Source organism: Astyanax mexicanus, chromosome 2, assembly GCF_023375975.1.
Source record: "Astyanax mexicanus isolate ESR-SI-001 chromosome 2, AstMex3_surface, whole genome shotgun sequence".
Taxonomy (NCBI): Eukaryota; Metazoa; Chordata; class Actinopteri; order Characiformes; family Acestrorhamphidae; genus Astyanax; species Astyanax mexicanus.
The window spans coordinates 71,712,600-71,730,007 of NC_064409.1; the positions used below are offsets into that span (position 1 = coordinate 71,712,600).

Sequence of the window (17,408 nt, forward strand, 5' to 3'; positions counted from 1 at the left end):
AAATAAAAAAATAAAAAAATAATAAAGCATGAATAAAACATGATTAGAATACAAATTCTGTTACAGAATAAAAGTGTGCAGAGCTGCAGTGTTTAAGCTGTGCTGGATAATACTCTAGTATTATTTAATGCTATAAAAGCACCAATAAAACAATATACAGTTCTATGCATCTCGTCTAAGTCTAGGTGAAGTGTTTGACTGCAATTTTAATCTGTAATAAATTGATTGATGTGATGCCCCTTGGTCATTCCAGTCCATTTATGAGAAGTGCAAAAACAGCATGTTTAAGTTCCTTGTTTGGTAATGTCATTAAAACAGACATGTTCACCTTTATCTGCTGTATGCATTCCGTCAGCAGCAGTTTAATGTTGAAAACAGCAAAACGGCAAAGAATAAAAAACTAATGATACAATGCAAGGACATAGTTGGGAGGGGACTATTACGTGGTCAGTGTATCATTTAAACTATGCCAAAAAGATAAAAGTACCAAAAATGACCATTCAACATGTGGTATAAAATAAATTTCTTTTTTTTTCTACCTAATTTTATCCAAATTTAGGTGAAGTGGATTTTAGTTCAGTGCATTAAGTATTGTATTCTTTATTTTGTAATAATAAATTTGTGATACAGTATGCGGGACAGATGTTGGTAACAGAAGTGTTTCAGGATTGAATTATGTAGCACATCATAATGAGGCTTTTTATTGTCAAACATACCCTACACTTGTCTCAGTATGCTACAGCTGGGGTATCAGGACAAGGCAGGGGAAAAACAGGTCCTGTCTAATTGCTGTGGTTAATAATGCAAAAGCAGCATCAGGTCAATTGTTGGCCTACATAAACTACAGTATATGGACAAAACTATTGAGACACCTGATCATTCATGGTTTATTCAGAAATCAGGGATATTTTTGAGTAACTGTCTCTACTACATTTAAAGCATTGCTGTGATGATTTGATTGCATTCAGCAACAAGAGCATTAGTGATTAGTATTATTAGTATGCTCTAGCCAACATCAAGCCTGGCATTAAGCAATGGTCGCAATAGGTGAATGTTTATCTCTTATTTTGTAGTTTTGGGAATGTTTCCTTTTTACTTTTACCATGAAACAAATCTTTAATGTGCCACACGTTTTCCAAATGTTCCTGGAATATTATTTCTGTAACTTTGCAAGCTAAGCATCGTGGAACCTTTTCAAAACGTTTCTGAAAGTTCTTATAACGTTCTCTGTTATCTGGAACTACTTTATTACTGTAAGTACTAAAGTGCTGTATGTGTATCTACTGTAGTATAATTTTTTTCTCCTACTTCCACTTTTACTTCACTACATTATTTGGATGCAGTAGTAATACAGTTTTTTGGATGAGTTTTTTATTTTTACTCTGATACATTGTTTATGTGCTGCATCGTTTCTCGTTACAAAAAAAAAATGTTTGGAATAATTTTGAATCCAAAAAAAAAACAAGGGCGGTAGATGCTGTGCACTGTCACCGGGTTTGATGAAGCTGCTCATCATTAAGTGAATCAAGCTGATCTTATGAGAAGACCTGGCTGCTACCATTCTGCCTTTAGCACTGATAACTTTCCACTGCCTTCTGTAATAACTACACTAAAAACACAGTACTGTACTTTTACTCTCAGTACTTCACTACAACATTTTACTATAGACCGTTTCAGAGGAATATTCATGAGCGTAGGAAGTGACGTAGCTGTTCCTAGAACACTTCCGTTTAGCGGTAAACAGCGTTCAAAACAGTGGACGTAACTTTTTAATTTAACATGAATGCAAACTTTACCTAATCTGAGAGTCACAAACATTGAAAATCAGGTCAAATTGTTCTTTAAACAAGTAAACTATGGAGGACCAAAAATGACATAAGTATAAATAAATACACATATAAATGTATAAATATATAAATAAATAAATTAATTAATTAATTAATTAATGTTGAAATGAATAAATATATAAATAAATGCACATATAAATGAATAAATAAGTAAATATATAAATAAATAAATACATGCACAAATAATTGTATAGGTAAATAAATAAATTAATAAATACATTTCTTATATATATTTATTTATTCATTTATTTATTTCAATATTTATTTATTTATACTTATGTCATTTTTGGTCCTCCATAGTAAACACGCCTGCTTTCGTTTTTCACACTGCTAACCTGCCCTGCAGTTACAGTGTCCGCTCACAACTTCTCCCTCCTTCTTATCTATAAACCATGCAGAGTACGTGTTGGATAGCGTTTGACTTGCTCCAACCTCACCATACTCTATAGTGATGCCTTCTCTACTATAGGAACAAATATTTCCAACTTTTCCACTGAGAAAGTAATTAAATGTGCTCAAACTGCGGTGCGCTTTCACTGCCTCCGTTTCAACAAGATAGTGATCACATCTGGGTAGGTCACCTCTGGCAAATGTTTTAAATCAGAGAAAAAACTTCCCTCTTAAATCCTTATCAAAAGGATCAGGAAAAGAGGTTTGATCACTTTTTACTAACACTATAGCGTGTTTGTTCTGTGTTCGGGAGCGAAATATGCGCTCTCATTTTGACAGCTGTATACTTGAAAATAGCGCCACCGGAAGCGTCGAAGGAACAGACATGCGCAGTAGCTTTGTTATTGTTTTCCTCATTGAAATGGTCTATAAACTATGTGCAAAACTTAATTCTATAAAATGTTGAATATTTTGGTACTTTTACTGAAGTCTAATTTTTTATTTTTTACTCAAGTCTGGGTCTTTAGTATTTTATACATGTCTGGTCATATCTACAGTTCTGGAAAAAAAATAAGAGACCACTTAAAAATGACCAAATTGAAAGCCTTTGAAATATAATCGAGAGTAAGATGGATGATCACAAGCCAGCAAACCAAACTGAACTGCTTGAATTTTTGCACCAGGAGTGGTAAAGGTATCCAAAAGCAGTATGTAAGACTGGTGGAGGAGAACATGCCAAGTTGCATGTTGCATGTGATTAAAAACCAGGGTTATTCCACCAAATATTGATTTCTTAACTCTACTTTATGAACTTTAGGAATATGAACTTGTTTTCTTTGCATTATTTGAGGTCTCAAATCTCTGCATTTTTTTAGCCATTTCTCAGGGTGTTCCATTAATATATGTGGGGAAACCAAGGATAAAACCATGGATGGCCGAGCATGTGCATGTTATCTGGTAAGTGGGCCTTAGGAGTGAAAGAGGATATGGGCACTCCATAGACTCCATTCAACAGGTAGTAGTGTTCAGGTAGCAGCTGCTGCTGTGTTGAGGGTTAGGTTAGTGTTTGCTGTGCTGGGCTATGGGTGGGGTGTGTTGTACCGATAGAAAGCCAGTTACCGTGTCAACTCCACACATACTGACATACTGACAAACACACACACACACGCGCATAACAGAGAGACAGACTAGCCAGACAGCCATGACTCAGCAAGAAGCAGTAGGCGGTCACAAGCTAACTATAAAAGCAGCTCCACAGTTCTCTCCTGCGCTTCGAGCTTTCCACTCAAGACCCCAACGCGAACTTCACCTCTACCATCCAGCCTAATACTTCCAGACAAGTGAGTACTTCACTGCATTCTGCTAGCTTTATTTAGCATTAGATAGCATGGTGCATTAGTGCATATAGATACGTATATTGAAATTCGCATTATGCATGAATAGATTAGCTACTAGATAAAGTATAGGCTATTCAAGCAACCCTACATGTGTTTGCATGCTTTTGCATGCCTTTAAAATACTAAAATTTGCGTCTTTTTGCGAATTCTCCGTTCCACCTTAAATGCTACCATAGGGTTCCACTCTAAGCCCTAAACAGGCGCTCCATTAGATCTACTGAAACGGCTGCAGAATTTAAGGTGGAACGTGAAGTTCGAGTTAACGACCAACTTCAGTTTCGTGCAATAGCTCTGGACAAGCTAGAAATGCATTATTATCGACGATGCATGGCTTTATATTCGTTTAATAAAGTGTTTCGCCTGAAATCTTTAACATGACTTGTCCACTTGAAAGTGCACACTTTCAATAAGTTAATCAAGTTCAAGGAAGAAATTCGCATTATGCGTGAATAGATTAGCTACCAGATAGTGTAGAGTATTCAAGCAACCGTACGTGTTTATTTATATGCTTTGCATGCTGTTAAAAGACTAAACGTTGCGTCTTTTTCGAATTCTTCGTTCCACCTTAAATGCTACCATAGAGTTTCATTATAAGCCCTAAACAGGCGCTCCATTGGAACTACTGTACGGCTGCAGAATTTAAGGTGGAACGTAGAGTTCGAATTACCAACCAATTCAGTTTCGTGCAGTAGCTCTGGACAAGCTAAACATGCATTATTATTGGTGATGCATGACTTAATATTAAAGTGTATCGCTTGAAATCTTGACAACTTGAATTGTTGGCCACCTGAAATGCACACTTTCAATACTCAAGTTCAAAGAAAGGAAGGAAGAAGGGGGAGGTGTCTCTTGGCTTGGAGCCAGGTTGCATAACACGAGTTGTGCTGAAAGACTGTTTTAGGTCAACCAGAATTGGAGTAATCTAATTTAGACGAGATAATGTGTAATAGATAGTCAAGGTTTACTATGCAAAGGTGCAGCTTTCAGTAAAAATCCTCCAGTCATTGGAGTCAATTATGGAGCATTTCTGTTATTCCATTTAATATGAACTATGAAAATCCTATTATAATCTTTTAAAACAATATAGGTAATAACTGCATATATATATATATATATATATATATATATATATATATATATATATATATATATATATATATATATATATATATATATATATATTATTTATTTATTTATTTATTGGATAGCAATGATTTGATATAATGAGATGAGATGACTCTACCTCATGAAGACACAGAAAAATTACTGAGCAAACACTGAAAAAAGAACAGCCCAAATAAGACACACTTTTAGTTCTTAATAGAATTAAAAGGGTTATTCTCATTGACATACATTATCAGGCGTTAGCAATAGCACTCTCAGGTCAGGCCTCTTTAAAAAAAAAAATCTCAAAAAAGGTTTATGTTTGAGTAAAATGAATCTTGTTGTTTTATTCTATAAACTACGGACATTTCTCCCAAATTCTAAATAAAAATATTGTAATTTAGTGCATTTATTTGCAGAAAATGAGAAATGGCTGAAATAACAAAAAATAATCAGAGCTTTCAGACCTCAAATAATGCAAAGTTCATATGAGTTCAGAAATCAATATTTGGTGGATTAACCCTGGTTTTTAATCACAGCTTTCATGCATTTTGTCATGTTCTCCTCCACCAGTCTTGCACACTGCTTTTGGATAACTTTATGCCACTCCTGGTGGAAAAATACAAGCAGTTCAGTTTGGTTTGATGGCTTGTGACATCCCTCATCCTCTTGATTATATTCCAGAGTTTTTCAATTGAGTAAAATCAGAGAAACTAATCATTTTTAAGTGGTCTTTTACTTTTGTACAGAGCTGTATATACACAATGTAAAGAATCACTACCATACTCAGATTATGCCCTGTGTCAAGTAAAAAATGTAAATGGATGCTGCTTTATATGAGAATATGAGTATATGAATAGGTTTAGAATGTATCAGGTGTATCTGACTTGTTTTGCTCTCTCTCTTTCTGCAGTGGCTCCCTACACCATCACTTACTTCGCTGTGAGAGGTATGTGAGAACCCTAATCTCCACCACAGTCATGTGACTAATCCCTGCCCTCCTGGGCTGTATGAACAAAAGGTCTTATAGGTCATGCTGGTCAGATGACTTAGTGGTGATAGTAAATATGACTGTAGGGCAGGGTGTAGAACCTGTCCATGCTGAGTCTGTGTGACTGCAGGTTTTTATTCCAGCCAAGCAGAAGCTCATGTGATCAGCTGTGTAAAGACTGATTAACTAATTAAACAGTGGAATCAGGTGAGCTGCTGGTTTGTTATTTAAAATGAAAACCTGCAGCTGCTTCGGCCCATTGTGGAAAGGTTTGAATATTGGTGCAAGGATTCTTAACTCTACATTTACCTTTCTGTGTAACATGATTTAGATATGTGCCAATATAGATACTAGGGGTGTCAATCGCAGAGCATCACACAATGCAATATTATCACAATACATTGCCCCATGATAACAATGAGATCACAATACTGTGATTCTGTGATACTCAATATATCACAAGACAATTCTCTATGATACTTCAATCTATGTTACTGAGGAGGATTAAATACTCCCATATAAGCAAAAAACAGGAATTATCAATGTATTGGTGTTTCAGTTTTACAGAATTATACAACCAATATTTTTCACCACAGTCTTACCCTGTTTATTAGATTAGCACCATCAGATTGAGTAATGAAGCAGTAACTTTAGTAGGTTCAATTGTAGGAAGAGTCATATATTTAGTTTAGTGCACATCTGTTTCAATAAACATATCTATATTTGACACCAAGTATCACAAATAAAAAATATGTAACGACACGACATATCGCAATATTGATATTTTTTCCCACCTCTATTATGGATACAGTCCTTAATCAAACACTGTAAATGTAACAGCCATAAGATAGTAGAAGTGGACATATGACCCTTAAACAATTAGTTATATAAAAAAGTCCAATGAAAAATAAGTATCTCCAAAACAGCAAGTCAGAGAGAAAAAAAAACTTTCAATTGAAGTTAAAGTAAAAAGAATTTATTTCAGGTAATTTTGAAGTATTTCTATTGGTCAGTTCATCAAGAAATTATGGCACAGTTTAATGGACAGTATGTCTGCTCTAATTATGTAGTAAATGAAAAATTGTCAAATGGAGATGCTTGTTTTTCATTGGACAGCAAGTTTATAAACTGCATATAAATAAAAACAATTACACAAAAAAAATCACAGTTTATCATAGTATAGATTGTTTTAATGTTTAAACAACTACAACATTATTAATCTGTATGAAATGACATGATCTGGCTTTCCTCAGATCGTATGTATGAAATATTAAATGTTGGAAGACTGGACTAGGAATTGACTCTGTTCCAAAAGTAAAGCAGCCAATTCATTGTCTAAATAAGAGCTTTACAGCACATCAATGTCCCGGACAGATCTGGCATCGTCCCTTCAGACATTCCCCACAGTTGACCAATCAGGCCTCAGTTTTAAAACTGTGACCTAATTTAGAGACAAAGGTTGGCTGTATTTTATTTTATTTTTATGGGATGTGTTACTGAGTAACACTCTTATCATATAAATCCCTGCAGATTCACAGACCAAGGCTCTCCTCAGCATTTGTGAAATATGCAAATCCAAAAACACATTTTTGCATTTTCTCAGATGCACTAATAGATTATGCAAATGCCAATAACCATAAACTGACAGATGTAAAGAGTTTATTTATTTTAGGATATTTATTACAATGCTTTCACAGTGTGAGCTAAATCAACAATCACACAGACATTTTCAGTATTATCTGTAATAGCTAAAGTATTTATGTTCTTTTAACCCCTTACTGTGTGGTGTGGCCATGTATGTCAAAATAACTTTTCCCCCGATTTTATCTACAAAATTAAAAATATTTAAAACTAACTGAACACTGTGTATGAAATGGCAAACATTTATCTAATCACATGTCTTCTTACTATAGTGAAATATAAAATGTGGAAAATTGCAATTACTTGTTTGTAGAAATTACAGTAGTAATAATTGCATTTTTTTAAGAAACTGATTTTTATTAGAAATTGAAAACAGATTTTATGTAATATTAAGAAAAGAAAAGAATTATTGAATTATTGTCATGTTGACACTTGGATAAACAATAGATAAACTGCCACTGGGTACAGTGGACACTGCCATTTATTTGCATTTAAAGGTAATGGATATGTAAAAAGGATTATTTTCATACTCTTTCTGTTTTCTTTGGACATTGATTTAATACATGTCTGTCATGTCCTCATGTTGGCATGTGTAAATGATATCTAGCTGTGTTTATTTAGCAGTGTGTTGTTGATGTTGTAACTTAGTCCACACAACCATAAATCATCAAAATACACAATATCTGACATATATCTGTCAAGGCATCTGTTTTTGGGGTTTTCTTAAATTTAGGCTCCTTTAAGTAAGAATTTGTACTTTTATATAGATTTGAGAATTCATACAGTAGAGATTTAATGAGCCAGATCTGAAACCATTTGTCTAAAATTACCGGTAGTCTAAAACACTTATTTTATTCAGTTAATTAATTAATGTTTATATTACGTATCTCTAAAACCCTTGTTGAAATGATTAAACATTAGAGTATATTTGGACATCTTAAGCCTAAAATGTTAAATGTCTGAAGGTGTGTAACTGTGTGTGTGTGTGTGTCTGTACAGATGTATAAGAAAATACAATAAACTTTTGTGTGAAAAGAGAAGATCCTGTGTAGTGAACTATTCAAAGCATAAATTAAAAGCTTCTACAGACAACTCTGGAAAAAATAAGAGACCACTTAAAATGATAAGTTTCTTTGATTTTACCAAATTGAAAACCTTTGGAATATAATCAAGAGGAAGAGGAATGAGCACATCCATCAAACTAAGCTGAACTGCTTGAATTTTGGCACCAGGAGTGGGATAAATGTATCCAAAAGCAGTGTGTAAGACTGGTGGAGGATAACATGCCAAGATGCATTACATTACATTACATTACATTTCATTTGGCAGACGCTTTTGTCCAAAGCGACTTACAATAATGAAGTACAAAAGTAATAGGAATTTAGATAACCCATTTTTAGATAGGGCTTAAAGGAGGTCGAAGGGAAATAAAGGGATAGAGAAGTGAAGGAGGGGAAGAAGGAAATGGGGTTAGAAGTAGTTAGTGTGTTAGAGGTGTTAGGAGAGTAAGTGCTCTTTGAAGAGCTCTGTCTTCAGGAGTTTATTAAAGATAGCGAGAGATTCTCCTGATCTGGTAGTGGAAGGTAGTTTGTTCCACCATTGGGGAACTCTGTATGAGAACAGTCTGGATTGCTTTGTGTGAGTGTTTGGCAAAGCGAGGCGACGTTCATTGGAGGAGCGCAGCGGCCGGGAGGTAGCGTAAGCCTTCAGTAGTGAGTGCAGGTAGGAAGGAGCTGTTCTGTCATCACCCTGTAGGCGATTGTAAGAGTTTTGAATTTGATGCGAGCAGCAACCGGTAGCCAGTGGAGCTCAATGAGCAGCGGGGTGACATGTGCCCGTTTTGGCTGGTTGAAGACCAGACGTGCTGCTGCATTCTGGATCATTTGGAGTGGTTTTACTACGCAGGCCGGGAGGCCAGTTAGCAGGGCATCACAGTAGTCGAGGTGTGAGATGACGACTGCTTGTACCAGGAGTTGGGTGGCCTGTTGCGTCAGAAACTGTCTAATTTTCCTGATGTTATAAAGCGCGAAGCGGCAGGATCGAGCAACCGAGGCCACATGGTGCGTGAAATGCATGAAATGCATGGTGCACAGATGCATGAAAACTGTGCTTAAAAATAATTATTCCAGCTAATATCGCATATTTTTGGCTTTTTTTTTTTTTTTGTTGTTTCAGCCATTTCTCATTTTCTGTAAATAAATGCTCTAAATGACAATGTATTTTTTTGGAATTTGGGAGAAATGTTGTCTGTAATTTATAGAATAAAACAACAATGTTTATTTTACTCAAACATAAACCTATAAATAGCAAAATCAGATAAACTGATTCAGAAACTGAAGTGGTCTCTTAATTGTTTCCAGAGCTGTATATCTAAACAGTTATTAATCACCTCTTTAGGATTTAGTGCTCTAAGTGTGCACTGGCCACAGTAATATCCTTCTGACTTAATGTTCTGGTGTCCTGTGTTGTGACAGGGCGATGTGGTGCGACGCGGATCATGCTGGCTGATCAGGGGCAGGAGTGGAAGGAGATTGTTGTGTCCTTCGAGGACTGGATGAAGGGAGACCTGAAGAAAACCTGCGTGAGTTTTTCATGTACAGATTCAATAGGACTATAAAGCTCTAATGATTAAACTATACGTAATGTATACACCTTGGGTGCTCCTGCCATTTCGTAATCATTTCTTTGGACCACACACATTTAACATAGAATATTAACTCATCCAGCACTGTTTCTATTGCTTTGTGAAAAAAAAATATTCCATATGATCAACTGGAGAATACACGTACCACTGAAAGTCTCCCCCAGGTTGTCGTCTGGAGGAGGTCACGTCAGCCCCATTGCCATCTCACAATGTCCAGGCTTTGCTAAAAACTTTTACAATTTTTCTTATATGCCTTCAAAATGAACCCTAGGCCATGTTGAACATATGTTAACCAATGCTAAACAATGAAATGTTAGGCATAAGCTTTGACTTATTGACTTTAAGTAAGAGTAGAGTATTCTTAAAATCATAGGGTATTCACAAATTAAAAATTAAAATGCATCCATAAAGTCAAGTGTGTCCCCTCCACATTAAAAAAAAAAAATCTTCCCACACCCCTGGCTAACACACACCGGATTAACTATGGCTACTGTTTAGAGTCCTCAACATGCCACAATATATCACCCAGAATGTTGCCAGAACTCCATGAATTCAAAGCCACATCAAGACCACAAAAGTCAGATTGCTAAATTAGATCCTAACCCTGTAGCGCTCATATCTTCATTTTTAAACTACCTGCCAGCACTCTATATAGCAGCGCTCTGATACCAGGGTTGATAGATTGCTACAGTGGTTACCAGCCAAAATGTATAATGTAATGCAATTTATTGTGTAATATTTCTCAAACCCTGGCCCTGGAGGCCCATTGTCCTGCACTAATAGGGTTTTCATTGCTCCCAACTCACCTGTTCTAATTAATCAGTTCATTACTGATCTGCAGGGGTTGTGTTCAAGCAGGAACTGTGCAGAGCAGTGAGCCTCAGAACAGGATTAAGAAAGGTCTTATATAATATTATATATGGGTCTCTGATACTACATTAGTTGTATTCCTCCTAAAGTCTAATTTTAATCCCTCCCAGGTGTGGACATTGTCTTTAGTGCATTGGTTTGGTTGTCCAAGCGTCAGCCTGTTTTAAAGATGCTTCTTTGTGCAGATTTTGTAGGAAATGTAGGAAGTTGTTAACTGTAGCTATTAGGGCTGCAACGATTAGTCGATATTGTCGACTAATCGTTAATTTGTAACAGTACTGCATTACACAGAGTGCTGGGGACAGAAGTGTAATGGTCTTCGTCTCCAAAAGTGCCCAAACTCAACAGATTACATATTTAATCATTAAATATCAGTACTTTCCACATTTAAACTACATCTAGACATTTAAATGCCTTTTAAATCTCATTTTCAGCTGTTTCTATTGTTTTTAGAGATTTTAGAGAGAACATAGCATAAATAATCATTGACTAATCGATTAATCAAAAAAATAATCATCAGATTAGTTGACTACCAAAATAATAATTCGTTGCAGCCCTAGTAGCTACCGCTAATGCTAGCGCAACTGGGTGGTGACTGTGGTGGTGGTTTCTCCTGCCTGTTAGCTGCACCTGCTGTCAAAGATGCGTCTCTATTTTTTGAGGTCTGCTATTATCAACATTGCCCCGAATTCACAATACTGCATCCTAATTTTGGGCATAAGATTATTTAGTTTAGTGACCAAGGTACATTTTTTGGTGTGTTGTGTCTATCCCTGACTACAATATTCTGAATTGCATCAATACTAAAATTGACAGTCATATACAAGAGTGTGATCTGCTGTATGTGATCCTTTACATAAACCAACTTCTTTTCTTTATTGTTTCTGTAGGTCTTTGGTCAGCTGCCCAAATTTGAGGATGGTGGCCTGACTTTGTTTCAGTCCAATACCTTCTTGAGGCATCTGGGTCGCAAACACGGTAATTATCTGTTCTATATACACACACATCATTGTCAGTAAAAAAAATATTGTTAGATTTGGGCACCCTGATCAGATAACATGTATTGATTTAGTAAGTGAAAATAAGATATCAGTGTCTCCACAATGGACTACACATTTAAGCTAATGTTTACTTGCTACTCTTGTGTGTACTCACTAGTATGTGTATTTGTGTGTTCACTGCATGAATGGGTTTTAGGCAGAGGCTAAATTTCATCTGTGCCCAGAATGTATATAGTCTTTTTCCAATGAAAAACCAGTATCTCCATTTGTGTAAATTTTTAGATTACTACATCATTTCAACAAACCAACTGTCCCTTATACTGTGTTAAACTTTCTTGATGTATGGACCAATAGAATGTCTCCAAAACTACCTGAAATAAACTGGTTTTACGTTGAGTTCCATTGAAAGTTAAGAAGGTTTTATCTCTCTCCTGTAACATTTTACATAGCAGGTTAATGAAGTTATATTGTACTGTGCTTTTCCAGGGTAATGAATCAAGATGTGGTCTTTAAATGAGCTTATTCTCACTTCTGTTCTCAGGGGCTTACGGAAAGAATGACTGTGAAGCTGCTCAGATCGACATGTTCAACGATGGAGTTGAAGATCTTCGCACCAAATACTTGAATATGATCTACCAGGAATATGTGAGTCATGTATTTTGTCTAGGGATGCTCACTTTGCTTCATTGTGCCGAACAGAAAAGAGTCCCCCCTCTTTCTAAAATATAAATAACTAATTTACAGCACCAGCATGCTAAGGCATATTAATGGGTAACCAAAAGAAACCAAGCATTCCTGTGCTTTTTAGAATTATAGCTTGATAAAATTAACAAAAAAAAAAAACATTTTACAATGTCAGTTGTAAGGGCAGCCCTAATAAAAAGAGTTAAAATTTGAGCATTACAGACTTTAACTCAATCTACAGTTACTTACACCGTTTACTGCTTTTGTTCTTTTTTAAGGAGACTGGAAAAGACGCATACATCAAGGACCTGCCCAACCACCTGTGCAAGTTTGAGGCTGTTCTGGCCAAGAACAAAAGTGGCTTCCTCGTTGGAGACTCGGTACGTTAAATGTAACGACTCCTGAACAGTTTTGTTTTATTTCTCCTCTAAGTTTTACTGGTGTACCTAGGGTGCGTCATCCAGACTGCAGGTAAAAGAGCCCCGATCCAAAACAGATTTGCTTTATTTGTGAAAGGATGTCCTGATTCTTGTTAGGCTGGAGGGGTAGATTGGAGGAAGTGTTATGGATACATGACCCTTCAAACTGAGATTTTTCAGAGACACACTCAAAACAGAGGAATAAAGAATAACTGGCAAGATGGCGACCAAAGAAACCCACATATTTTTCCTTGAAAATTACGAAAAACACTATATTACCATTTTAATCTGTAGTTTCAGTGTTTTATGGTCACTTTCTTCATAACAAGCATACAAAAAAACTCGCTAGCTAGCTAATTTTTTTGTTCCTCCTTAAATGGGGTAACAGACAGCAGAGGCGGCAGCATTTAAATGGAAAAATAAAATAAAATAAAAGCTCATTTCAGCTCCTCATCACAGAGGAATTAAATAAGGGACAAAAATAATTAATTTCTGCACCACCTACCCCCTTTCTGAAGATGTACAATGCCCTAAAGATAAAAGATAACCAGTTAAGCAGCAGCTAGGTTACTGAACTTCAGCGCTTTACTGCTATATCTATATCTGTATCGGGTTCTTAAAGAGTTGGCCCAATTCTTAGGGGGGGGGGATTTTTTTTTTTTTTTTTCCAAATTTTTTACCATTTTCTCCCCAATTTATGAGGCCAATTACCTAACTGACTCATTAGGACTACCCCATCACTAGTAATGCCCCAACACACCAGGAGGGTGAAGACTAGCACATGCCTCCTCTGATACATGTGCAATCAGCCACCACCTCTTTTTCAGCTGCTGCTGATACAGCATTGCTGAGTAGCATCACAGCGCACCGACTCGGTTCTGACTGTACGTTCACACCGAACGCGATAAAATCGCTCTGTGTCGCCTGTCAAACAGGCGATAAGTCGCTTGGGGGCGTGTCTCACTCAGAACGAGCTGTCGCTGGTGGGCGTTTTCCAAATACGGCACGTACAGAAACAAGGGTTCAGCCTCTCTACACAATTCCTAAACATTAAAAACTTTTATAACTATTTTTAAGTACAATTATTTAACATAATTATCTCATATTACAATAAATGGGTTTACTTAAATATAATACATTATTTTCCTTAATGTAGTAAATCATTCTCTTAATTTGTCCATAATTTCAAATATTGTTAACTTAATGTATTAAATAAATTCTTGTAATTAATGTTTACTTAAATATATTAAATCATCCTCTTGATTTAATAAAGTCTTTCTCTTAATTTAATAAATAATTCCCTCAGTTTTAATAAATCTTTCTGTAAAATGTAATGAATAATTCCCTCAGTTTTACCTAAATCGTTTCAAATTCCATACCTCAGTTTGAACAAATTGTTACGTTAAATGTATTAATTACTTTCTTCAGTTGTAATAAATCATTATGTTAACTTTAATAAATAATTCCCTTTGTTTCAATAAAAGGTTCTGTTAATTTAAAAAAATATTCCCTTAGTTGTCATAAATCGTTCTGTTAATTTATAAATAATTTCCTCAGTTTAATATATAGTTTTCTATTAAAAAAGGTAATTCTGTAAGGATAGTAGTATAGTGGGGTAGCTGCTGGTGTAGTGGAGTATTTTACCTCAGATCAGCTCAGTTCAGTTCTGTTCCCACTCTCCGTTTTGCTGGCGGAATAAATCTTCAGTAGGAACCGAAAATCAGAGCAGCGATTTCAGGCCGGACATATGAGAATCTGTTTCTGATTGGTAGTCGCCGCCGCGCGTCGCTGCTCATTTGCATAAAGTTAAGTTCTGGTCAACTCTCTCGCGTCGCTCAAACCGCCCGCTTCGCGTCGCGCCGCGTCGCTGCCTGTCGCCCAGTGTCACTCGCTCTCATTGAAAATGAATGACTTACGGCTGCTTTGTCGCTCGCGTCGCTTTCGGTGTGGACGCACGGTGATACATCAGCTCACAGACACGGCCTTGTGCTGATTGATAGCATCACCCTTTGGAGTGATGTGGTTAGAGAGCACCATCTACCTGCCCAGAGAGAGCAATGTCAATTGTGCTCTCTCAGGGCCCCGGCAGCTGATGGCAAGGGGGATGATTTCAACTCGTATTTAAATCTGTTCCAAGGGGAAGGGTTACACTTGAAAAACAAGAGGTAGGGGTACAAAAGAGAAATGGGATCAGCAAATAGAGATAATGTAAGAGAAACAACTAAACATAATAGTCGAATCTGGGTAAAAAAAAAGTTTCAGCGCTTTTACCTGCCGTTTGAATGAGGCTTAGTACAAGCTTTGCTATATGTAACCTTACATTCTAGCTAATATGTTGGCCTCATGCTTTTACAGCAGCTATTAGCAAACAAGATTGACACAATATAGCAGATTACTATGAACCATAACTTTTTCAGCTTGTGAATTTAGGTACTGATTAGGTACAGTAGAAAAGGTGCAGAGTTTCAGAACAAATTAGCAGTAAAAGAACAATATTATAAAATTATATTAATATTAAATAAGTTTATATTGATGTTGTGTCTCTGCCTACAGATCTCCTTCGCAGACTACAGCCTGTTTGAGGTGTTGCTGAACCACCTGGTGCTGAGCCCCACTTGCCTGGACTCTCTCCCTGCTCTTAAGAGCTTCGTGGATACACTGTCCGCCCGTCCCAAGATCAAGGCTTTCCTGGACTCTGAGGACTACAAGAAACTTCCCATCAACGGCAACGGCAAGCAGTGATTCTGCTGCAGCAGCTAAAGGGATGTGCACTATCCGCTCTGAAGCCATTAAACCTAACCGTCCCTCAAATATGACTTTCATATTGATTAGTGAAGCATTCCACTCAGTGGGTATTTTTTTCTTTTTTTTTTCTTTTTGTAAGGTTTAAACACGGTTTGATATTATTTTGGACTAAGATGTAAGACTTGTGTATGTAAAAAAAAAAATAAAAAATAAAAAGACAATGTAAGGCTTGTGTAGTTTACTTTTTTTCTTCTTCTATCAGTCCTGGTGTTTCATTAATAAGGAATAATAAATTAAAAATTATACAGGGTTCATATGCTTTTTTTTTTTTTTAAACAATAAATTTCCAATGTTTTTTTTTTATGAATTTTCAATGCCTTCAAGGCACATTTTGATGACTATTTTTTAAATATCAGTGCAAACATGGAAAATAAAACCAAAAATCAACTAAAACTATAATCAAAATTGATTTATAGTAGGCCTAAAATGAACTTGACACACAATCTTTAATAATAAAATGTCAGATTCTGAGAGCTCCATAGTGTAGGGCTAAATTACTAAATTAATTCTGTGCTGATGTATTTGTTAGCTCAAAATAGATTTTCTACATCGATAAAAGGAAACACAAAGATTTGTATATTTGTACATAATTATATATATTCTTTTTTTTTATTCCAAAACTTTTCCAGTCCTGGAAATTTCTATATTTAGATTTCATGTCTTCTTAAGGATTTTCATAACTGTATGAACACAGATTATGAACCCAAATAATTGACCAGTGTAAATGCACAAACTTTGGGACGATTACAGTTGAGTATCACTATTTAAATCTGTATTAATTAGGTGTGTGATACAGGTGTGGATATTCCCAAGATGCCCCTTAAAGTGACACTTTAAGATCAATTTACATGCTGCTATCCCATGACTTCTGTCATAAATACATGCATACAAATTAAAGGCTTAGTAGTTAGTAGTTTAAAACTATTAAGGCAGGGGTGTCCAAACTTTTTTTGTTGGGGGCCAGAAGGAGAAATAAATTTAAAATAAAGTCCCGGGCCACACTCTGTAATAAAACAAATAATGAAATATACCACTTTAAATAATACATTTTTCCTGATTATTTCATTTACACAACATTTTACTTGACTTACTATCTTTATCTTTGACAGTGTTGTGTAAACTAAGATTTTTCAAATTGATGTTTCATTTCATGATGTCTCTCAATATTAAACTCCTTAATTATGGCAACTTTTAGACTCTTTTTAGGCCCTTTTTCTGTGCTAGAAATGCGCACCCTCTCCTCAAATGGCCCGCAAGCCGTAGTTTGGACACCCCTGTATTAAGGCCTCTAACAATGAACTAACTAACTAACACACACACACACACACACACACACACACACACGAGAGATGTGTGAGGCTCTCATGTCCACCACAGTCATATGACTGTCATAAGCTTAAACCCCCCGGGCTGTATGAACAAAAACTGAGCTGCTTTAGTGCTGATAGTATAAGAGCCCTTCCAACAAACAACCATATATCTAACATATTTACCTTTTTGGAGAAATCAGAGGTTTTATTAACCCTCTATTGAATTTTATTTTCTGTAGGAGAAAATAACCATTTCTTTAGCATTACTTCACTCACTCACAAAAGTGATCTACAAAAGAAAAACA

At 35.9% G+C, this 17,408-nt stretch overlaps 1 protein-coding gene across 1 annotated transcript; it reads left to right on the forward strand.

The window, feature by feature from the left end:
* The first annotated feature begins 3,410 nt into the window (after nt 1-3,410).
* Nucleotides 3,411-15,959, forward strand: LOC103038276 (glutathione S-transferase P). The gene is made up of 7 exons (XM_007253626.3): nt 3,411-3,577; nt 5,652-5,687; nt 9,845-9,951; nt 11,775-11,862; nt 12,427-12,530; nt 12,848-12,949; nt 15,542-15,959. Coding segments are annotated over exons 1-7 (627 nt in total). The 5' UTR covers nt 3,411-3,576; the 3' UTR covers nt 15,731-15,959.
* The last annotated feature ends 1,449 nt before the right edge of the window (nt 15,960-17,408 follow it).